This window comes from Erpetoichthys calabaricus, chromosome 5 (genome assembly GCF_900747795.2).
Source record: "Erpetoichthys calabaricus chromosome 5, fErpCal1.3, whole genome shotgun sequence".
Taxonomy (NCBI): domain Eukaryota; kingdom Metazoa; phylum Chordata; class Cladistia; order Polypteriformes; family Polypteridae; genus Erpetoichthys; species Erpetoichthys calabaricus.
Window position 1 is genome coordinate 99835354 of NC_041398.2, and position 25434 is coordinate 99860787.

A 25434-nucleotide genomic window follows, 5' to 3' on the forward strand; every position below is an offset into this window, starting at 1 on the left:
CATGGCTTTACCTAATTTTCAGTTTTATTACTGGGCAGCAAACATACTAGCCATAAAAACCTGGACACAAATAAATGCACATACACAGGCTTGGTCCGCAATAGAAGTAAAATCCTGTAGTACTTCTTTATATTCCCTGCTCTGCTCTCCAATAAATGAAAGTTATCGCAAATATACTAATAACCCAATTGTGCTTTACTCACTCAGAATATGGAACCAAATTAGGAAGCATTTTAAGATGGAAAATCTTTTATCAGTGGCACCTCTGCAAGAGAACCACCTCTTTCAACCTTCGCAAGTATATCCAGTTTTTAATACCTGGAAAAGTTTTGGGATTAAAATGCTCAGAGATCTTTATATAGACAACATATTTACATCTTTTGAACAATTACGTTCAAAATTTAACCTCCCAGCTACACATTTCTTTTACTATCTTCAAATTAGAAATTTTGTTAAACAGAAATTGCCCGATTTCCCCCACCTTGCACCCTCCACAATGCTGGAAAAAATACTGCTCAATTCAGAGGAAACAAACACTATTTCCGCAATATATAAAATCTTATTAGAGTCCCTACCTTTCAAAGATCCAAGAGGACATTGGGAAGAAGATCTCTTAATCAATATATCAGAAAAGGAGTGGAAGGTAGCAAAGCAGAGAATTCACTCGAGTTCTATATGCGCAAAGCATAGAATTATTCAACTAAAAATTATATATCGAGCTCATCTGTCTCGCTTAAAACTGTCCAAAATGTTTCCAGGCCAGGATCCAACCTGCGAGCGCTGCAACCAAGCTCCTGCCTCACTGGGTCACATGTTCTGGGCCTGCACCAAACTAACATCATTTTGGACAAAAATTTTTAAGTGCCTCTCAGACAGCCTTAGTATCACAATCCCTCCTAACCCACTAACAGCTGTGTTTGGTGTCCTTCCAGATGGACTGGAATTGGAGAAGGACAAGCAAACGGTGATTGCATTCACTACACTCTTGGCACGCAGACTTATTTTGTTAAATTGGAAGAATCCTAATTCTCCTCTTATAAGTCAGTGGGAAACCGATGTTTTATATTATTTGAAATTGGAAAAAATCAAATTTTCAGTTAGAGGATCTGTACAAAATTTTTTCAAAACATGGCAGGATTTAATCAATATTATTTTAGAATAAGAGAAATAACTATTATTACATTTAACTCCCTTCTCCATCTCTTATTTATATAGATATTTACTTCTCCCCTTCTTTTGTCTAATGTTGCCTTATTAAAAAGCTTAAAGAAATTTTCCTTTAGCTAAGCTCTCCTTCTCAGGGGTGGGGTTTGATTTGTTTTCAAATTTGTTGGGTTATAAATTGATCTGTTTGTATGGAATGATTACAATGAAAATTAATAAAATAAAAATATTATAGGAACAGGAAACACCTATGGGCTATTCCAGATTCAACAGAGATTCCAACTAACATTCCAGAAATACAGGCTGAACTATTACCAAAGCCTACCGAAGATCCTGAGGTGGAACCGCACCCAACAGAAAGCTCACCTGCAACACCCAAGGTCACCAACATGCAAAAAACAACAAGATCTGGTTGTCTTATAAAAATACCTGTCCATTATAAAGACCAACAAAAAAATCACAAATGTTAGCTTTAAATAATCATTTAGATACTTTAGAAAAGAATTTTAGAAATAAATAAGAATTTGTTTTGAAATAAATATGTTTATGCTAGATTAGTATTAAGATGTTTCCGACAATATGGCATTCTTTCTGGCTGTTTAGAACACTCTTAAGAGGTGTGATGTGATGAGTGTTATTTGATTAACCTCATTATTAATGTAACTAATTAGCATTCATAGTTGATCTTGGCTTTGTTATGTAAGGTAAGGTATGTGGATGGAGTAATGGGTAAATGCAGTTCTGATTTTATGACATCAGCTAAACTAAGAATCTTACTTTCTTCTTTATCCTCTTAGTTCCTATGGGAGCATAGGATGACGACATGTTCTCTCTAGACTGCTCAATCTTCAGCAATGGTTTTGGCTATACCCTGTGTTGTCCACATCTTGGCCAGCTTGTTTTTGCACATTCATCTCCATGATGTCTTTGGTGTTCCTCATTTTCGCATACTTTGTAGATTAAACTCAAGTGTTGTTCTTGTGATGTAATCACTAGATTTCCACAGCATATGCTTGATTCCCTTCCATTCTTGTTGTAAGATGGTTATTGTGATAGATTCCTGCCCTGTTCTTCATAGGCCTTTATTAATAATAATAATAATTCATTACATTTATATAGCACTTTTCTCAGTACTCAAAGCGCTATCCACACAGGGAGGAACCGGGAAGCGAACCCACAAGCTTCCACAGTCTCCTTATTACTAATCCACTCCGGCCAGAAAATATTAAGTATATGCCATAGGCATTTGTTGATAAAAAAAACTGCAGTTTGTCTTCTGGTATGTTGGTAATCCTCCAACTCTCACATGCACACGGCAGTACTGACTTTAGTTTGACTCTTAGCTTAGTCTTGAGGGAGAGGTTCCTTGACCTCCAGATAGGTTTCGGCATCAATAAAGATTCTTGTGCCATCCTGATTCTGGATAGTAAGTCTTCATCACTTACACCTATTTTTATATGACACTTCCTAGGTTCGTAAATTTTTCAACTGTCTCAGGTTCTCTCACTCTCTCTCACAACTGTAGGATGGGCATTTCCACATGTTTGTACCCTCACTTCTTTGGTCCTTTTGGCACTATAGTTCAGGCCTACGTTTTTTGCATTCCCACCCAGAGCTGTTACCTTTGTGCACATATGGCTGATCAAACCAATGTCATCTTCAAACCTTAAATCTTATAGTTTCTAGAAAAATGTCCATTGGATACCTGTTCATTCCTTTCCATATGCTCATCAACACACCAAATTCAGTCCAAGCAGGAACAGTATGGGAGACAGCACATATCCCTGTCGCACCCCTGTCTTAACTGGTATATATGACATATGCAATTCGAGATTTTTTCATGGGCATTTTGATATTGTTTGCAGTTGTTTAAGATGGGTTTACATTGAATTCCACTGTATCATGAATTTTGTGATATTTGTTCTAAGTTTGTATCAGCCATAACCACAAGCAACACGGGATAAATAACAAATACAAAAAGATAAGAAATACAAATATAAAAAGATCTTTGAATGGAAGAAAATGTTGTTCACTACATGAAATATTTAAACCTTGTAATACAAATTCATTATTTCATATTTAATTCTGAAAAAGATGACAAGGTTTGATATAATTTATGATTAAGTTCTACTATTTTCTTAATACTTAACATGAAATAGTTAAAAAACAACAAGGCACTGAAAAAAAAAAGTTATTTTACACACAGATAAAATTCAGCATTGCTGTCTTACCTTATTCAAAATTAAGTAAGAAGATTTAACATTGAAATATTGAACTTCTACTTAGAAGTTCAGTACACTTTTTAGATGCTGTAAGCCAGTCTATAATTCAGGTTACCTGCAAATGAAACAAATAAGGCTAGAGGATAGTATTTAAAGAACAAATAAATCTTACCCCCCAGCATTGATATAATCTTTCCGATGTTTTAGAAGAAAGTCTTTTAGCCTTGTAATGTTAGTGATCTGTTAAGAAAAAAAGAAAAAAAAAGACTTCAGAAGAACATCAACATGAACTGGAAATCTGCAAGCACCTTTGAGTATGGGCCATACAGAAAAGTTTTACTGATTATCACTGCAGTACTGCTCAGTAGATTACATAAAGCATAATAAAAAAGAACAAAAGAAATTCCTAGTTAATGTACCCTTACAGCACCACCCCAAATATAAAATTGCAGTGATATGCAGCAAGACTGTCTAAAGGCTAGCACATCATCACTGAATACTCCCTGCATGCAATAATTCCAAACTCCCTGCCTACCTTTGAATTTTGTTGGTTACTAATTTTCAATGGTCAGATTATAGTGGTGGAACAGAAAAGAAATTTAATGGGCACCATCATTTCTAAGAGATCCATTACGGTAAAGGGAACAGGTGTTTCACCAGAAGCTGTTCTTTATCAGTTAAAGATATCAGAAATATCAGAGGAGGCAATAACCCCATTCTAAAGATTTGCAATTGAAAGTGTTGTGGCATTCTACATCAATGTGTGGCATGGGCAGTGAGAGTTGCATGCACTGCTTTTCAATCTGATATGATGCTATATGCTTTCTGTGGACTCATTCTGGTATTCACAATTAAGTCTGTAAGACTTGTTCATTTTATCGAATCCATCACACTCCACCCAACTTCTGCTCACTCTGCTCCTATCTACTAAATAGCTTAGCTCTATCAAGGTTAGGTCTACTCAGCATTACATACCCACAAAGGACAATCCATTTAGCATTTTAAACTTTACATCTCTTAAACTTGACAGTTCATGTTGTTCATTTTGTTGTAATTTATTTTTCTACAATATAAGTCTGAAATGGTATTTTTTTGTTTGTTTGTTGTGGGCTGATCGGGAATAATTATTATTTTCATTTTTATAGTATGAGCAGCGATGTAAACTAATTAAATGTGCAAGTTGATCATGGTAGTGCAGACAAAACTTTTATACTTGCATGAATTTTGTAGTGTAGGGTTATATATGGGAACATTTACTGACATTCAGTGAAACTGCAAATTCCCTATATGTAATTAACAAGGAACAACCTAAAAGAAAGTAAGTGGAAAACAATGCAAGACATATGGATCATTGAATCAAGGAAGCAGGAACACTACCAGTTGTATGAATCAAGTTATGAGATAAAGCATCGTTAAAGGTGGCAAAAGGAAAAAAAAAACACTACAAAAAGTGAACACAAACATAATAAGCTAAAAGTAAATGTTAACATAAATCTTTGATATACTACTGTTGTACGCTTCAGAGTAACCTTTTGCTTCAATCAGTCCAACTTGCATTTGATGACATTTCTAATGGTTGATTAATGATCTAATATTTTCTTCAGTCAAGTACTTAATAAAAGCTGCTAATGTGAAGGTTTTTGATTTTGGGGAAGAAGAGAAATACAACTTGATTAAGAGGAAAGATAATTTTATTGTGGAATTTCACTAATTGTTATTAAGCCATTTTTGCGCTTTCAGCATAATTCTGTACATTGAAAATGTAAGGTGTCTTTTCTGCCTACCCAGAAAATATTTCATTGTGCCCAATAAAGCTGTACTTTGTTGGGTTTTCATTTCATTTTTACACTTTTTGTTATTAAGCTGTCACATAAAAAGCAACACTGACTGTTTAACTTTACTCTGGTGTTAAATAAATAGCATTAAATGTGTCTGAAGCAATGTAGCTGTATACGTGTCAATTTACTGACACATAACTGAGCAGAACATTGAAGAGATAAGTACAACTACAATATATTTTGCAAAGTACTGTTCTTTAAAAGCCTGGCAACTTTTAATGTACCTTCTGTAAATAGAGGAAACACTTTAAAAGCATTAGACAAAGTGCAGACATCTTACCAATAGAAGTCTATATTATACAAATACAACTGTTGTTTTTGACTTTTTTGCTGTAGAGATAAAAACAAAGAATGTTCTTCTTGTTCCAAAGCTGTAAGAGTTTTTTAGAAAGTAAAAATGTATTTATTTTTCTTTAAAAAAAAAAAAACAAAAACTGAAGTATGAGTTAAATCAGATGCATTCAGAAAATGTCACAGCAAAAACATTACTTTTAGATTTTCTGCAAAGTAAACAAAAAGAAGCAAGCATTTGTAGGTAATGTAAAAAGGGACCTTGAAAAACAATTATATAAAGAGAGAATGTCATGCTGTGGCAGTAAATAACTTACAGTTTATGTACAAGACGGCTGTACAATTAAAAAAAGCGAGGGCATTTCTGGTATGTAATAACAGCAAAGTAATTGAAATATCGTTTCTCCTTAATTACTGTAATCAGACAATTACTGCAGCTGTAAGAAAAATGCCAAGTTCACTGCCTACTAATAATAATTCCAGGAATTCCTATCATTTCTATAGTAATTCTTGTGGTGTATGCAGTTGATTGTAGAAGATAATGGATGAAGGATATAAGCTTTTGTTGACACATAAAACACAACCAGGGTATTAAGTTTAAATATAATTAGGACTCTGACACTGAACAATATCAGGACTTTATACGACAACTTTAAAAATGATAAACTGGCTTAAATCAAAGGTGTCAAAAACCATACAAGCGAACTGGTGTAGAATTCCAGATATTAGTAGATTTATACTTTTCACCTGCAAGTTCACAAAATAATATAAAGACAATGAAAATGAACAAATTTTAGTTCAGTGAAATAAGCAACTATTTGGCAATTATGCATTAATTGTACAAAATTATACATATTCTGGAGGTTGAGAGCACGATTTTGACAAAGCAATTTTTTTGAAATTTGTATACCTTTCATTTTTATGAAATATACGTGTTTAAGGGAATAAATCAAGAAACAAAGAAAAAAGATGAGTTTTTAATTACAGTAATTCATTTTACAGGAACTATGTCAGAACTGTTCATAAAAGGCACCCATTAAATCGTAACTCTCATAATTTAATAGTTTATTATGTGTACAAACATGTATTTTAACATGAAAAACAAAATTTAATCAAAAATATGTCATTAAGTGATTTTATTTTGTTTTTATTTTTTGCTATTGGTATGATTAATGCTGTGTCATTCTGTATTACACAACACACAGGATTTCTGCTTTATTTAAAAGAAGGTAAAATTTCCATTTCTACAGGTATAACATGCATTATGTTTATTAACACCGATGCATTCTTTTCTGTAATTCTGCTTTTCATTATTAAAATTAATTAACATCACTGCATCTTATTGTTTTTTAAGTTATTTCCAGGAGTATGCCTCATCTGGAGTACAGAATAAGACTGGGTCCTCTCAAATGCAGTTCAGTGTTTGGTTCTTCAGTTGATTTGTCCCCAGTGTGTATATGTTTCGTCTCAGGTTCCCACTGCAACTATAAAGCTTTACACTAGGTCACAAGGATCAATTGCTCTTGTAATTTAAGAATCTAAAGAGCAAGTAATACTTAAACAATGAGGTAGGGGTGGCCTTGGGCTTATGGAGGAACTGAGAATTAGGAGACAGTCAGCCTGGCTACATCTAATCTCATCATCAGAACTCTTACCTTTTCAGGTTCTGTTTTATATCAGCAGCTACAACTAAAATGAAAACTCAAGTAAACACATATGAAAATTAAAAGATGGGTTTAGCTTAGGGCTATCCATAGTAGCTGGTTTCTCTATGGTATTTTAAAAGCTTGTTTCAGTTTCCTGATTATGATCACTATGGCTGAAAGTCTGTAATTAGGTTCCAAGGTAACGAAAAAAAGGGACATGAGTTGTTTTAACACAAATACTAGTAGTAAATACCTTATGTGAGTGATGCAATTATTCCTCCTGTTTAGGTTTCCCTCAGTGATTTGTCAAAAATGGTGAAAACTGTATAAAATAGATCCCTTTCCAGCATGTCACATTTATATTTTCCTTCATCACAGAAAATAAATAACTACGTATTACATGGGTCAACTGCTATAAGAAAAGATTTTGTGCAGACTAATTCATTTAAGGCTTATTGACAAAATTGCATTCTCTAAAATGTAAACAGTAAAATATTATTCGTCCAATTGTCTACCATTTATACCCTAGAAAATGGAGCAGGCATTGCTGAGGAAGGTTTTTTTATTGCTTTAGGTTAACAAACCAACATCAAATATATGACTGTGGATTTGGTGCATTTAAATAAATTCAATGAATACTGGGCAATATTACATTTTAGATAAAAATCTATCTGACTTATTATTATTATTTAATTAACATTAATTCATTGGTAATGAAAAAGACAAACACTTTGACTTTATGCTTTATTATTCACACACACACGACTAAAATCTTCATCCTTAAATGTTACAAGAATGATAAATATATACCAAATTTCTAGTAAAGAAGCTTTGCTTTGACAGAGCAGTGTGTACTATATAAATTTACAGTGTATGAACATCTATTGGACAGCAGAGGGCTCCCATGCTCTGGGAAGTACATACATTCAAATTACTTTAAGAAAGTTACACAAGTAAGAAGGTCATGTTTAACAAAGTAAAATGTTCCCAACATCAACATGATGTTCTCTATACAATTTTGGAATTCCAACAAAAAAAAATCTCTGTAAATTTGGCACATAATTTACAATTCAAGTACGACTTTTAAAAGCAGCACAAAATGAAAATATTTCTACACTGTGAAAAAAATGATAAGAGTATGTTTCCTACAAGAAATCTTTCAAAGATGACCTAACTGAAAAGATGATCAGACAATGGGAATGTATTTATCATTGTAAAAGTAAATAATTTATTTCATTTTTAAAAATATTATAATCTAATATAATCTGATCTGCAAAACCTATTCTATCCTCAGAATGCCCCTGATTTCAATTAAATCAGCAAAAATATAATTATGTAAGAGCAAAAACTTGTTGAACTAAAAATGTTAGAATGTTAAAGGAATACTTTGGAACAAAAATGATATGTTATAGTGATGGCTGAGAAAAAATGTAATCTCATGTTTTCATGCAGAATAAGAAAAACATTTATGATATAACCCTAATTACAACCCATGTTGCACAAAGGCAAACAATGTGAATCCCATCCATGGAAAAATAAAAAAATTCTCACAGTACTCCTGTCACATAATCCATATGTCCAGAACATTCAGAATAAACAGAAAAGGCACATTCCAATAATGTTGTGCTTTTCAATTAAAGTCAAGACTCTTGACCAGAGAAAGAGAGGGTGAGGTGGATCTTTAATTCAAAAGCAAAGAATTATGCAAAAGTGCTTTTCCTGTTTACTATTGACAGAACATTTCTCAAAAGTTACTGTTAATAATATTTTAGCAAAAAATACTTTCTTTTTGCACATTTTGAGCATACAGCTGGATAATGGAAATGTGGATTATGAGACACATGTGACGAGAGATTTTTTTGTTTTTCCATGGACTTTTTCACATCATGTGCTATTTCACAGTTAGGGTCTATTATATCATAAATGTTTTCTTCTTGTTCTGCATGAAAATCTAAGATACATTTTTTTCTCAGCCATCACTACAAACTACATGGGGTAAATAAAATATAAAAATATACAGTAATTTTTAGGTGTAGTATTTCTTTAAGACATACACAAAATAGCAGTTCAAAAAGTGTGTAGTACAACTACCCATGACTTGCTCCTATGTCAGAAACTGTTTATTTTAACAAGGGTGTTAACAAAGAATTCACTTATTCACTACAATATTTTCTGAACATGCTTTTTTCATGATAGGTTTGCAACTATCTAGAGTGAACATGTGCATCTAATATGATAAAAATATAGTAGATAGTCATGGTGCATAATTATATACATATTCACTGTAAGCTAATGAAGAGTCAACAAATTACCCAACCTAAACACTTATTGAGATGTAAGAGGAAACCGAAGTTCTGCAAACCAAAAGTCACACAAGAACTCTGAGAAATCTCCTGAGACACAGTGCTTAAACACAAGTCTGCCAAACTGTGAAACTGGGCTAACAACCTAGACATCTTGTAAACTATCCCAGGTCATGTCATTCACCTATCTTGATCAAACGTCCAATGAAAGAATCTTAAAGTGGGTCAACTCAAGGTAGATACAGGATGTAATCACCAAAAGAAGGCTTAGGCTGGCTGGACATACACTATATGGACAAAAGTACTGGAATGCCTGACCATTACACCAACAGGGACTTTAATTACACTGCATTCAAATAAACACACTTTAATATGGAGTTGGCTCCCCCTTTGCATCTATAATTGTTTCCACTTTTCTTGGAAGGTTTTCCAGAAGATTATATATAAAGTGTTTCAGTGGGAATTTATGCCCATTCATTCTGTACAGCATTTATGAGGTCAGGCAGTGATGTTGGACAAGAAGGCCTGGCTCGCAATCAATGTTCCAGTTCCTCCCAAAGGTGTTCAATGGGGTTGAGGTCAGGGCTCTGTGCGAGCCAATCAAGTTCTTCCACACCAAATTCATCCAACCATGTCTTTATGGACCTTGCTTTGTGCACTGGGGCACAGTCATGCTGGAATTGAAAAGGGCCTTCCCCAAACTGTTTCCTCAAAGTTGGAAGCATAGCATTGTCCAAAATGTCTTGGTATGCTGAAGCATTAAGGTTGCCCTTGACTGCAAGAAAGGGGCCTAGCCCAAACCATGAAAAACAGCCCCATACCATTATCCCTCCTCCACTAAACTTCATAGTTGGTATAACGCAGTCAGGTAGGTAACATTCTCCCGGCATCTGCCAAACCCACACTCACCCATTAGACTACCAAACAGAGAAGCATGATTTGTCACTCTATAGAACATGTTTCCACTGCTCCACAGTTCACTGGCAGTGTACTTTACACCACTCCAACTGACATTTGGTATTGGACTTGGTGATGTGAGGCTTGCATGCAGCTGCTCGGCCATGGAAAACCAGTCCATGAAGTTTTTGTGCTTACATTAATGCCAGTGGAAGTTTGGAATTCTTCACGTATGGAATCAGCAGAGCATCAGCAACTTTTACACACCATGCACCTTTAGCAGTCGTTGACCCCTGCTCTGTGACTATATGTAGTCTTCTGCTTCATAGCTGAGTACAGGCCAATAAACAGCCAAGGAAAAACTTTCAAAGATATCTGTGGAAGGTTAGCAAAGTGGGAAGAGGTAGAGAAGACAGAAAATGACTGGGTATTTTGGGAAAGAGTTGCCACCTTACACCCCAAAAGAACATGAATCTGAGGAGCAGAAAATTCCAAAAACCTTTCCCAAAGGTACTTGCATTAAGTATCCAAGTCTTGTCAATATCATTTACTGAAAAGCACTTTTGTGTAAGTGAAAAGAGTAGGAATCCATGGAACAAGACTTCTTAATAAGCAGGGTGCTGTAAGATGCTTGACAAGATAACTAAAATAGTTAAATAAAATAATAAGCATTGTGTAACACTCATACACATTATTTTATTAGTACTCACATACATTATGTTTTGATATTTTTCAAGGCTAACAATAAGCAACAGAAAGACGAAGGATACAGTACTTACAGATTGTATGAATCTTTAATTTAGGTGTGGAAATGTAAAGTCTGTTAGACACCTTTGAAAATTTCACATCAACTGCAACTGAAAGTAGATTATTACAAAATAAATCTAAATGAATTATTTAAAATCTAACATTTTCTGTGCAAGTGCGCTAATTAGTTATGCAGTGATTTTCCAGCTTTTTAATGTGCAGTGAGCTGAGTAGTATATAACTGACCAAACTAATGATTTTATTTTTAAAACATAAGCCATATTCTTACATGGTGCGGTTGATTCCTTGATGAGGGAAAACATTCATTGTCCATCAATGCTGAGAAAATTAAAGATAATCAAAGCTGCTAATTTCTTCATAAGGGAAACGTTCTTTGTCTGGCAGTGCTGAGAAAACGAAACCATAGGCATGGTCAGATATTTGAAATAAACCATAAGAATTTCAATGACAGTAAAAATTCTAAAGATATTACAATAGGATACAAATGAGCATACTCTGAAATACACCTTTAAAAATGTAACATTTTCTTACACGTAATGAGTGCAAGTTGTTCTCATTTCTGCATAAGTAAAGTAGACCTACTTTGAGAATTTCCAATGAATTGATTAGCATGTTGTTTACTCAATAAAGTATTCAACTTTGTTATATTCATTTTAATGTTTGCTGGTTGAGCTCCACAGAGCAGTGCACATTTGATCCACAGCTTTGCCACATGAGGTGATTTCTGCAACTAACACATAAAAGCACAAAGGTGCAGCCAAGCTCCAGAAAGCAGGCAGCATGCAAGAAACGAAAGACAGCCACATGGCATGCTGGCAGGGGTATTAACTAGTAAATTGTTGGATCTAAAGCATACGTGTACAAAGCTGAGACAAGATTTTAGTACAGTCCCCCTAGCAATTTCCCATGGGAAACCCCAGTATAATTCCCAGGAATTTCCCAGGTTTTTGTAAATGTGGACACAGCCAGAGATTTGCCTGATAAAACATGCTAAATATCATGTTAGATGCACTTGGCATTCAAGCAAGTGATTCGACAATATAAACTTGACCAATAATGACTGTTTTGCTTTGGTTTAGTTATTTTGGAAAGTGTCTGAAAATCAGACAGATTTTGAAATAAGTGTCCTGCAGTCTAATTCAAGCACAAAACTGCTGAGCCCTGTTACTACTAGGCACAGTCATGCACTGTCTGCTTGGCTTAGCGTGCTTTACTACCAGCAAAGGGAATGGTGTGCTCTAGTGGTTGTTAGGTGAATTCAGGAAGTCTTAATTTCATGCGCCATTTATGAATATTAAAAATAAATCACCACAACATTCCATCCTCTGTGCTTCATATTTGGCTCTTGTGTTATTTAATTTCCCATCCACAGTGTCTTATCTCAAATCTGTCATTATGCACAATATTAAAAATCGTAAACAAATCAATACAGGAATGAGACTGCCTTGTGGGAATGGGATCATCACAGTAAATTCCTGGAATGATGAGATAAAACAGATTTGATTTAGTGCATTTAACTTTAAAGATATTATTGTGTTAAACATGAAGTGCACCTACCGCTATTAAAAAAAAAAAAAAAGACAGCATGACAACCATTCTCTATCTATCCAGAGGTCATAAGGAAACTGACTGTGTATATATATATATATACATACAGAGACACACACATATACACAGTATGCATAAATATGCACACAGCAAATTTCTGAAGGTATAAATAATATATAACATAAATATACATATTGCATATACTTGCATAAACACATTATACTGTGTTTACTGCATGCTAGTTGTACATTTTTGGTGTGTGCATATCTTTTTTGTTGATACTGTATTATTATTAACTGTTCTGAGGAGACATGCAAGTAACAATTTCATTGTACTGTGTACATATGACAATAAACTTGAACACTTACAAAAGCCGTAAGACAAAGATAGTTTAAAAAAAAAAAAAAAAAAAAAAAAAAAAAAGAGTAAAAGTATGTCTGGTTAATAAATATTCTAAGAGAAACATTCCATAGCCTGTATAAATAATGTACAACTTATGGACTGAAAATGACTAATTTCTTAATGACTTAGAACTGGTAAATAAACACATAATAAATAAAGAAATGAAATGCAGCATACTGTATTTTGTAAAAAAATGTTCAGATGTGCCACTGCCACAGTACCAGCACATATACTGCAATTAGTACAGCAATTTTTAGACATAAGATGAAGAAACTTTCTGATTACTACTCATCTTTGCACCGCTCCAGATCCACTTGGTTAATTGCCTAAACTAGGTAACAACACATAAAGATATTCTACTCTCATACAATCATCCTGAAACTGAAAGAGAACTACTTAGCAATTGACAAGGTACTGTTACTTCCTTGCATCTGTTGCTTGCTGGGATTGACTCCATCTCCCCCATGACACTGCTCTGGATAACTGGGTTTGGAAGGTCGATGGATGAATTACAGAAATGAAAACTAAGGAAGTGAACTGTGCCTTTTACAGGGATCTTGCTGCTTGTTCTCTAACCAATCCTAACCAGTTCCATTTGGCTAGCAGAAGAGCAAGCACAAGTAAACCTTACTGTTAAGATGCTGTACTTTTGTAATATTGTAAGTTTCATTTACTGGTGAATACAATTTTGCATGGTGTGCACCCGTACTCTGTGAATTAATGCAAGTTTCACTATATTAATTTATTTTAAGTTTCTGCATTTTCGATTTCAGCACTTGCAGAAAAACAAACTTGCACACAAATCTTTGAAAAAATGGTCCCATAACTGCAGATGTTCTGTAACATATAATACATACATACATACATATATATATATATATATATATATATATATATACACACACACACATACAGTATATAAATAAATAAGAAATAAATAGTGCAACTTAAAAAAAAACAAAGAGAAAATATAAATTAATTCAAAAATGATAAACGCAACAACTTTAAAAAAATAAAAAAAATAAAAAATGTGGCTATATTACTAACAGTCATGCATTGTATTAAAACTGCTTAAATGGAGTGTTGAATAAAAATCCTACTGCAGAAAATACACTTTAGACCTCTCAGTCTGAATTTACAGATCTGTCTATTGACTGTCATGTTTAAGTTCGTTAAATGTTCCAGTGTATCAAATTTACAGCTTAACATTTAACGTTAAAGTGGTTTTAAAACAGCCATAATATAACATTATAAGCTGTTACACATGCTGAAACACATGTAAGTGAAGAATTAAATGAGAATGAAAATCAAAACCATAATGATAAGGCTATATGAGATACCACAATATGTCAAACAAAGCAATGTATACTTTAAAAGCTATCAAACCTATCAGGCAGAAAAGCAAAAATAACAAAATTAGAAATAAATTTTGACTTTAGACTGTGGTCAATTTGTGGTCTAGACAAAACCCTAAAATTGTGTGCTGCCCAGTCTCCAGTCTGCTCCAAGTTTGAAAAGGTAATTGAACCCTGTCTGTAATTACTGGATTAGACACAGATGGACTAGGAGCAGTTTGAGAAGCAGTTGATCTGCTTTGACTATTATTTTTATTATTAATAGTAGTAGTAGTATTATTTAATGATTACTTAAAGGTTTGTCTCTAAAGTGAACTTGCACCTTTTGATTTTTATTTAATTATTTCAAGCCTAGCTCTGACAATCATGAAGTCAGTGGCAATTTGTAGGAACTAGATCTAACCTTCACTTTTCAGTTTAGATCATTTAAATTTAAGTGTAGTATTTATCAAAAGTATTGTTTCAAATCTTACATTATATATTATAAAGGAAATGTTTTCCACACACAAATAAGTCAACTGTTTTGTAAAGCATAAAAATGCAGCATTTTCCTGCAACTGCAATTACTATTTTTCCAGCCAATTGTTTTTTTTTTTTTGCAAATTTAATTGAATTTGCATCTAGTGGTACTTGCATGGTGTTCCAAACATATGGAATCCAGAAAATATATAGAAAAACAACTTTGCTGTCATACTATTCTTTGATAAATATAAAGATAATGATAGTATATTTATATAAATTACATAATAATCCACAGTTTACTAACAGAAATGATAAACAACCTGCAGTGTTAGTGAGCACATAAATTAGGTACAAAGATGTATGAATGAAAAATAAATATTTAAAGTTTTAAACAGTTATCTAACAAGATGGCACAACTACAAACAGCACAAATTACATTTCTATAGCTATCATCCAGAATGACAAAAGAGTGCTGGATAAAGTGTAATAACAGGAAATTGATTATTGTGTTGTTGGTTACAGGGTCACACCTGGAGATCATAACTAAAGGGCAGTAAAATGACAACATTTTGACTAACCCTGTACTTTGTGTATCCTTTCATACATTTTGGAAGACTTCAAATCTCATGGTAAAAAGAAATAAATATCTGTTAGCTTCACACATTATTTTTAGTAGTGGCATAAATCTTAGGCCTTTTATCATATACAGTAGAACCAAAGAAATATCCATGTTAACCAACACAAGAATTTACAGGGTTTTATTCATTAACCAATTTGAGGGCAGCCCATTAACTTACCAGGTCAATTGTGTTCACAGATTACTGTCTCAAGCAAAGAAGTAGAGGTTCTGAATAGTATGTTAAAGGAGCTGCTGATATCACAGATGTTTTAATCTATCACAAAATGCTTATGAATAGTACCAGCTGAATGATATGTTTGCTCTTCTGTTATTATTTGCTCAGTGTTCATACATTACAAAGAAACAGTTTAAAGCTAGACTATACAGCATCAAAAACAAAACAGAAAGGATCATAAGACATGAATGCTATGCATTCTCTGTTTCAACACTTGTCTTACTGCCACAAGGCTGCACCACTCCTTGAACTGGTAAAGAAACAGTGGTTATGATCTGTTTGCAGAAGGCCTTGTCCAGTAGTAATTACGAGTAACCGTATACTCCTTGGATCAATGCAAAGTAGATCTTTTATTTGTGAAGTTGTTCAGTTCATTAACATTTAACCACAAACCTTACAAGAAAAAGAAACTTCTAAAAAATAATCATGTTAATCGTACAATATTATACTTTATTACCGAAGTAGATCAATATTTTCACTTACACAAATATCACCATGGCTTTAGGCTTCAGGTATTTTCAGTACTTAACAATGTAGATCTAGTTTAACAGCTTTAGTTGATAAGCAAACCAGGCAAATTCCTGGGAATTATTCATGGTCTTGATCAATGAAACAGCAAGGTCTTCAACATGACAATTTATAGATTATTCTGTGTATGTATTAAAAAACTCAGATTACAACAACTCCAGAATCATGAACAAGAGTACACACAAGAAACTCCTTTCAAAATGTTTTCTACCCACTTTAAATAGACTTTACTTAATGCTAATCTTTCTCGGTAAATATTAGAAATAAATGGTACTTTGCAAAAGCTGAATAGTGACCAGAAACTAGTTCACTGTGCTACAGTCAGAATGGAATCTAGTTTTGTGATCACTGGCATTGAGGGTCAAGTTCTTTTAATCTTTTTTGAAAATGAGGACTATGACCCCAGACTGACAGTTCTGAGGCACTGTACTCCTATGTACATACAACACTGAAGAGATGTTCTAACTTAGACATTCCCAAAACATTCAATGTTTTCTACACTTCTGGGGGCTGAAGTATAATGCCGTGCGTAGAATTCATACTAAAACATGGCATATGGCCAAAAACAGAAATGTGCATAAGCACAAAAAAATTCAAATGCATAAAACCATGTGTAAGCAAAGTTCCACACACCTTCCCTTTATAAATACCAATCAACGTGAAATTATGCCTATTTGAATATGCAATTCAATATAAATAGCCTTTCTCGTTTAGTGTTTTGTTAAAAGACAATGGGAAAAGTACATGCAAAAAAAAGAAGAATTTCAGCAAATGCGAAATGGAGGTTCTGCTCAGTGAAGTGGAAGCACGGAAAACCGTATTATTTGGTGGCTTAAGCAGTGATATAAGCAAGATAAGGAAATTGATGGAGTGGTACAGTGTTACACTGTACAGTGGTACACTCCCTTGAGTGTTTAGAAATGCGCCTACACATAAATAAAATGTACAGTATTATTATTATTACAGTGTGGCGGAGGCGTTCATGAGTTCAAGGTCAGAAAGTTGCAGTGCTTGAAATAAAAAAAAAGTGGTCACATATCAAAGTCAATGTGTAAAGGAAAGTCGCAGCCCACTGTCAGAAAAAAAAAGGTCTATGTCGAGATTAAAGTTGAAATGTCGACTATTAATCTCAAAATTTCCACTTTAATCTTGTGGTTTTTGTCATAAACTTCATCTTAAAATTGAGGTTTAATTTACTAGAATCTCTCAAACCTCATCGTAACTAAAGTAGCATGTTAAATGCTTCATATTCTAAGTGTTCCTCGACTTAGTCATTAATTGCGACATGCTTCTTAAACGGGCTTTCTCAAATGCTGACAGGAGCGTGCAGGCAGTGATTGCCACACAGAATATATTACATTCATGATATTACAGATCTCTGAACATTTTAGAATACTAAGATGTATACTTGATATCACTTTCATGATGAAATGCATTAAAGCATGTATTAAACATGTGGGGGCACTGGGGCACAGTGGTAGCAATGAGTTGGCGCCCTGTTTAGGAATTATTCCTGCCTCCCACAAGATGACTCTGGATGTGATAATTTATTGCAGCAGCACTGTGTCGGTCAAATGTACCAATCCCCAATTTCTGTCCTTCCGTATTCTTTCTCCATGTAACCAATCGCCACACAATAAGCGTCTGTGATAAATGTAATATCAGATGCAAACTTAAAACACTGATTCTTCAAAACATTTAATGAACATTGAAAAATCTTTGTTATACATGTTTAATTATTCCATCCATCCATCCAGGGTCATGCTAGTCCCAGCAAGCATCAAGTGTGAGGCAGGAACATTCCCAAAACGGGCTGCCAGCTCACTGCAGAATGAAAATGAGCACACACATACAATAGCAGGCATCATTTTAGCAATTTATCAACAAATCCCCTAACCTGCATGGTTTTGGAAGGAAACTGAAGCACACATGCAGAGGAAACCCACCAGGAAAACACACAAGCTCCACGTAGGAAGCACCCGTGATGTGATCCCCTTACTGCGAGGTAGCAGTGCTTCCACCGTGCTTCTGTGCCTCCACATGTTTAATCCTTAACAGTATACATAAGTTAATAATTTATCTGTAAAATGTAAGAGACATACTTAAATGCATTTCATCATAAATATAATATCAACTAGACATCCTAGTATTGTAACAGCACACAGCTTCAAGAGGATAGCTGTTGGAAATCACAATCGACTTAGAAGCCAGTCATCATCATTGAACATGAAATCAGTATGATCTCTAAATACGTACTGTATTCTAATTGTTAATTTTGCAATGTCTTCTAACAATGCTAAAGCAGCCATGGTAGTTGGAAGAGTTTGGCCATTCTGTGCACCACTATATTGTTACAGATTGATTACAATCAAGTGCCTTAACACTAAAATTACCAGAGCCTACGAAAAAACTCGTAGATCCGTCCCACCTTAAATCGCTTCGCACCTCTCCATCAGCGTCTTTTGTCCTGTAAATGTGTCGATAAGCAGCAAGCAGCCTGCTATCACATCCCCCACCGCCGCACAGTTTTCTCAGCTCAAGTCTGTTTGCCTGCGTGTCAGTTGCTTGGAGTTGTATGGAGTGAGAAGTCAAGCAAAATGATACCTTTTATAAATACTATATCGATATTTGTAACACATGCATTTCATGTGTGTTCCGTGTCTACAACAATCTATGTACAGTAAACACATTGTTAAAACAGAAACGTTTTTCATGTTTTAGTAATAATTGACAAAATGTAGACATGAAGTGTATAATGTGTTAAGCCTGAATTCCAAATATCAAATAAACACTTTCACAAAAGGTACAAATATAACAGAACAAGTGCGCTTCTATTCAAGAATATAACTGCAGAAAAAGAACCTGCGTTAGGGTGCGACATTAACATGAGTTTGCTACGACCACTTTGGTGGTGCAACGGTATCAACTGTTGACTGGTAATCAAAACTTCATGGGTTTGATCCCGGACAAGTCCGTTTTGAGAAGTGAGCTGCTCTTATTCTTACTATTTTAGAATAAAAACATACACTTGACTTCAGTCTGTAACAGCCGGTGTAAATGTATGATACTTGTAAAGGTTAGCTTTGTTTTTTTTTTTTTTTTTAATTCAGTTTTATTCTCTCAGTCGCGTTCACGATACCACCCCCCCACCATCTGATACTGCTGTTTTCACATAAAGACGCGCTATAACAGAGGTGAACTCAGATCATGACGACGGTTCTACATCGGAGCAAGAATACACGTTGCACTTTTGCCATCGCTGTATTCTGTATATGTACACAGGAAGTTCTGCAGTCTACTTGTGACTTTACGGTGTAGGAACTAAGTAAATAAATAAAGGTAAATAAGTAAATAACATTCGATCTGGCTCTTATATACAAAGTACAGTGACGGCAGCTTCCACCTGCAGCTATAGACTCTTCAGTACGCAAGCAACTCTCCACACTAGTGTTTAGATCTGGACGGTGTATGTGCCCAAAAAAAAGTTTAACTGCATTCTCGTACCATTGCTTGCGTACTAAAGTGTCAGCAGGCACTTTTCATGGCATTAAACGTATTTTTTGAGCGTGCCTGTGTCGATCAAACACAGGAAGCTCTGCAGTCTACTTGTGACTTTACGCTGTAGGAAGTAAGTAAATAAATTAAGGTAAATAACATTCGATCTGGCTTTTATGTAAGTAACCTAGTGAAAAGTCAAGCAAAATGACACCTTTTATTGGCTAACTAAAAATATTACAATATGCAAGCTTTCGAGCCAACTCAGGCCCCTTCTTCAGGCAAGATGTAAGTAACATATAAATGTTAATATTTTGGGCACATGTACCATCCAGATCTAAATACTATAGTAGAGTCTAAAGCTGAAGGTGGAAGCTGCTGTCGCTGTACTTTGTATATAAGAGCCAGATCGAATGTTATTTACTTATTTACCTTTATTTATTTACTTACTTCCTGCAGCATAAAGTCACAAGTAGACTGCACAGCTTCCCATGTACATATACAAAGTACAGCGATGGCAAAAGTGCGACGTACATTCTTGCTCCAATGTGGAACCGTCGTCATGATCTGAGTTCACTTCTGTTATAGCGTGTCTTTATGTGAAAACAGCAGTGTCAGATGGGGATGCGTGGGTGGGATCGTGAACGCGACTGAGAGAATAAAACTGAATAAAAAAAAAACAAAACAATGCTAACCTTTACAAGTATCATAAATTTACACCCACTGTTACAGACAGAAATCAAATGTATGTTTGATTAAGGCAGCTCACTTCTCAAAACAGACTTGTCCGGGATCGAACCCATGAAGTTTTGATTACCTGTCAACAGTTGATACCGTTGCGCCACCGAAGCAGTCGTAGCAAATGCGTGTCAATGTAGCACCCTAACGCGGGTTCTTTTCTGCAGTTATATTCTTGAATAGAAGCGCACTTGTTCTGTTATATTTGTACCTTTTGTGAAAGTGTTTATTTGATATTTGGACTTTAGGCTTCACACATTAAACACTTCATGTCTACATTTTGTCAATTATTATTAAAACATGAAAAACGTTTCTGTTTTAACGATGTGTTTACTGTTCATAGATTGCTGTTGACACGGAACACACATGAAATGCATGTGTTCCAAATATCGATATAGTATTTATAAAAGGTGTCATTTTGCTTGACTTCTCTCTCTATACAACTCTAAGCAACTGACACGCAGGTAAACCGACTTGAGCTGAGAAAACTGCGGCAGTGGGGGACATGATAGCAGGCTGCTTGCTGCTTATTGACACATTTACAGGACAAAAGACGCTGATGGAGAGGTGCGAAGCGATTTAAGGTGGGACGGCTCTATGGGATTTTTCGTAGGCTCTGGTAATTCTAGTGTTAAATTTGTAAATGATATGCAATTAATTTCAGTATATTTGTTAAAGCCTGCATCATGAATGAGAATATGAAAAGGAAAGGGAGACCACAGAGAAGCAGTAGCACTGCTTTGATGAGCAGAAACATGTGTACGCATGGTCTGAGGCTGCTATGAAAATGTGCGTGATTTTACGCAAAGTTTAGTTTTTATACATCTCGAAATGAGTTTGGAAACGGGCGTATGCAACATTGTTGTTGTTAATGTACGCAACATTAAGTACTTTTCTGTATACAATATTTATTTATTTATTTTTACTGGGGCAAATATTATAAGTTCTTATCATCGAAAATGCTACAGTAGATATAAAAACTCTACACACCCTTGCCAAAATTACAGATTTTGTGTAATAAAAAAATAAGCTAAGACAAATCCTGTCTGAACTTATTCCACCTTTATTGCAAAATTGCAATCGATACAAAGAAGATGAAAACAAATCAGAAACAAGTGAAGAAAAAAAAGTCATACATAAATCCTTTTGCATTAGTGTGCACACCCCCCAAACTAATACTTAGTTGAAGCGACTTTTCATTTTATTACATTACTCAGTATTTTTTTTTTTGAGTAAGAGCCATCAGTTTGCCACATCTGGACTTGGCGATTCTTGCCCAGTCCTTCTTGCAAAAAATTTCCAGATCTGTCTAATTATGAGGGGATCTGTTGTACACATCTCTCTTCAGGTCACCCCACAGATTTTCAATTGGATTAAGCTCTGGGATCTGACTGGGCCATTTCAGAACATGGATCCTCCTTTGATGAAGCTATTGCTTTGTTGATTTTGATGTATGCTATGGGTCAACTTCCTAGCAGATGCTTGAAGGTTTTGTGGCAAAACAGACTCATACTTGGAGTTATTCATGATTCTATCCACCTTGGTTAAAGCCCCAGTTCCAGCTGAAGAAAAGCAGCCCCAAAGTATGATGCTGCTTCCACCATCCTTCACTGTGTGTATGGTGTTCTTTTGATGATGTGTTGTATGTTATTTTCGTGCCAAATTTACCTTTTGGAATTATGGTCAAAGTTTTCCACCTTGGTCTCATCAGACCATAATACATTTTTTCAACGCAGTTATGGGAGACTGGGTATACCTTTTTGCAGAGTTTAGCCAGGCTTGGATGTTTTTCTTTGTGAGAAGTCTTTTGTCTTGCTACCCTACCCTATCATATGTAGGGAACAATCAGTACTTGCCTGGAAATCCTGCAGCTTCTTTAATGTTGCTGTAGACCTCCCCCCCACCCACTCCTCTAATCACAATTGAATTGCAACAGGAGAAACAACACTCACCCACATCTCTTCAAATACTGTCTATGGTTCGTCAAGGAAATTAAAAAAGCTAAAATAAAGATGGAGAAACACTGCTCTAAGATAAATACTGTAATCCAGCAAGGAAATTGTCATCTCAAAATAGTTGAAGAAAAAAAAAAAATCAATGCTCTTATTTTAGCTTTGTGAGTGCCGCTAAAAGCAGAGCAGTGCATTGGCTGATGGATGTTGTGGTCCCTACTTTGGCATCTGCACAAGGCTGAAGATAAGATGAAGGAGATGGGGGTCCGGGTAATATATCAGGTGTGCTAAATTTACTATGCTCACAGCAACAGTGCCTAGCCAGCACTTACTAAATGCATCTTCGTTGAGCTTCACTGAACTTTGCTCCTTTCACTTCACTTCTACAGACAGTCTTCATTTGAACAAACCACATACCCTATTTCTCCGTGCGATCACTGTCAGAACTGTGGCAAAACGGGGGACATGGTGCATTAGAATCTCCGACTCACTACAGCATTATTAATGACAAATATCAACAAATAAAAAACATGTTGACTAATTTTCTTTTTTCTGCAACATTACCAAATTTCAATCAAATCAATCAAGGCATTTATGAGATTCTGTTGTATTTAGCTTTCCTTTGTTGGTGAATTTACCCCTAAATATTTATATATCAAAATGTTCTTCCTTAGCAGGTACCTACTGCCCTAGATGTACCATCTTGCCAAATTAAAACTTTTTAGCTTAATGGGAAATCATTTTTTTGTTGATGTGTAAATGAGCGAGTGAGAGAATGAATGAGATGAAAGAGTGAGTCAGTCAATCAGTTAATCAACTTTGCAGAGAGAGAGAGAGAGAGAGGGGGAGAGACAGAGAGAGAGAGATTTTGGTTAATTTTTAATGCATTTCTTAAATACTTTATTTAAGCAAAAAACAAATATATTAAATTGTCCTGATTTTAAAATATTAAAAATTCCATTGACTGATTATACAGTGTACCCTCTATACATACTGTACATTTTGAATCGCTGGACATCATGTATGACAGCTGAAGCTAACGAAAAGCAACAGAAAGTCACAATTTAAATCATACAAATGTATTATGTTTCATGTGAGTTTTATGTTTAAGAAGACAAACATTCCAGTCATTAAAACCTAGTGCTCACAACATTCCTTTCATAAAGGAAAGTATATATTAATTTTACAAATAAATAAATATAAATGATGAATATATTAGTTTAATATTTCATTTAATAGCCCTTGTCTTATATAAATTGCTTATATAAAATAATATACTTGTACAAACAGAAGTTAGAAGCCAGGAATAAATCTATTTCTGCTTTGCAAACTCTGTGTTGAATTAATTCAACATATGATTTAACTTCTGTTTCCACTTAATTTTAATTTCTTTCAAAATTAGTTATGTGGTCTAAGAATCTCATAAAGATTATAGCCTGACTTTTAACTAGCAGAAAACACTCATTTTAAAACCACTGCCTTCCTCGTCAATTCCAACTTTCAAAAGTCTGCCAACAAACTATGTTCCTTTTTTCACACATGTAACTGTCAGGCACAGCTGTAAATAAAACTCTGTTTCAGGGGAAAAAATAAAATCAGATCAGGTTTTAATAATTATATAGCAAATGCTGTGTATTATAAAGTACTAAGTCCAGAAAAGACGAGAAAGTTAAGTATAGAAATTTGGTCAGGGGCTCCATTGTCTACCATGGTGTTGCATTTATAATGATTACCAACCAGCAATGTGCCTCAGTTTTCAGTTGGCAGCTTTAAAAAGGGGGGAAAAAAGAAAACAAAACTTAAAATGGATAAGTATGAGGAAAAAATTCACAAAAATTAAATGTTCAGATCAATATGGCTAAACTTAAGTTTCAGATGTTCTCAAAACACCTTAGAACGAAGATCAGCACATCTTCTACTATAAATGTGGTATATTTTCTCACATTAATAACATAAAAATATAAGCAAAGGAACTGTTTTTTCCCCCCAAAATGTAACAATTTCATGATTAGCCATTTTTCCTGCCCTTTGTATTTTATGTCTCCACTACTTATTTTTGAGGTTCCACTGCATGCGCTGCGTTCAAAACCTTGTCTGTCTTGCTGGCGTCAGTGTCTCTCAATCAGTAAACACCAATATCTCTCTCTCCATTTAAATATTCTATATAAGGAAAGACAAAGCTCTTAATCCTTTATCTCGCAAATCACAAATTATAATACATTTGCATGTGTATATTATACATATTTGTTATGATTTACATAATTTGTAATGGTTCCAAATTATGTATTTGAATATATGTGCCTTTTCTGATTGTGGTCAGAGAGTCACAGAATGGAGCACAGTGGATGACACTATACTAACTCTTTTATTGACATTTTTCTAAATGTAAAGAAAACCAGTTCTTCTTTCTGAAGACATTTTTTTGCACGGGTGGTCTAAAATAAATAATGAAACAGAACAGTTAAACTACACCAAATGGTAAGATATAATATCTTTACCATGCTTTTGACAGCTCAAGTTAAGAAAAATGACACCTTTTATTGGATGACTAAAATGATTACAATATGTAAGATTTCGAGGCAGCTCAAGTCCCTTCTTCAGGCAAGATGTAATTTTTCACATCTTGCCTGAAGAAGAGGCCTGAGCTGCCTTGCAATCTTGCATATTTTAATCTTTTTAGTTAGCCAATAAAAGGTGTCATTTTGCTTGACTTCTCATTGCATCGATAATGGCTAATACGGTAAAACACCTTATTACAATAGCTCAAGTGAAACATTTCTTTTTTTTTTTAAATAAATAAATTTTATTCATTTTATTGTCATCATTCCATACAAATAGTCAATTTTTACAAAAAATAGGATAGAAAACAAATCAACCCTCACCCCTGAGAAAGACAGTATGGCCAACGGAGTAAAACTTAAAGCTAGTAAAAATAAATAAATTGATGAATTTAATAGGCGGATAAAAAATG

General features: G+C 34.5%; 1 protein-coding gene across 1 annotated transcript in view; it reads right to left on the minus strand.

The window, feature by feature from the left end:
- The window catches only part of stx18 (syntaxin 18), a 151493-nt gene that overhangs the window by 54100 nt on the left and 71959 nt on the right, over positions 1-25434 (minus strand). Inside the window, exon 2 of the mRNA XM_028801829.2 lies at positions 3559-3626. Within this exon, the coding sequence (XP_028657662.1) occupies positions 3559-3626 (68 nt within the window). The remainder of the gene's footprint in view (positions 1-3558; positions 3627-25434) is intronic.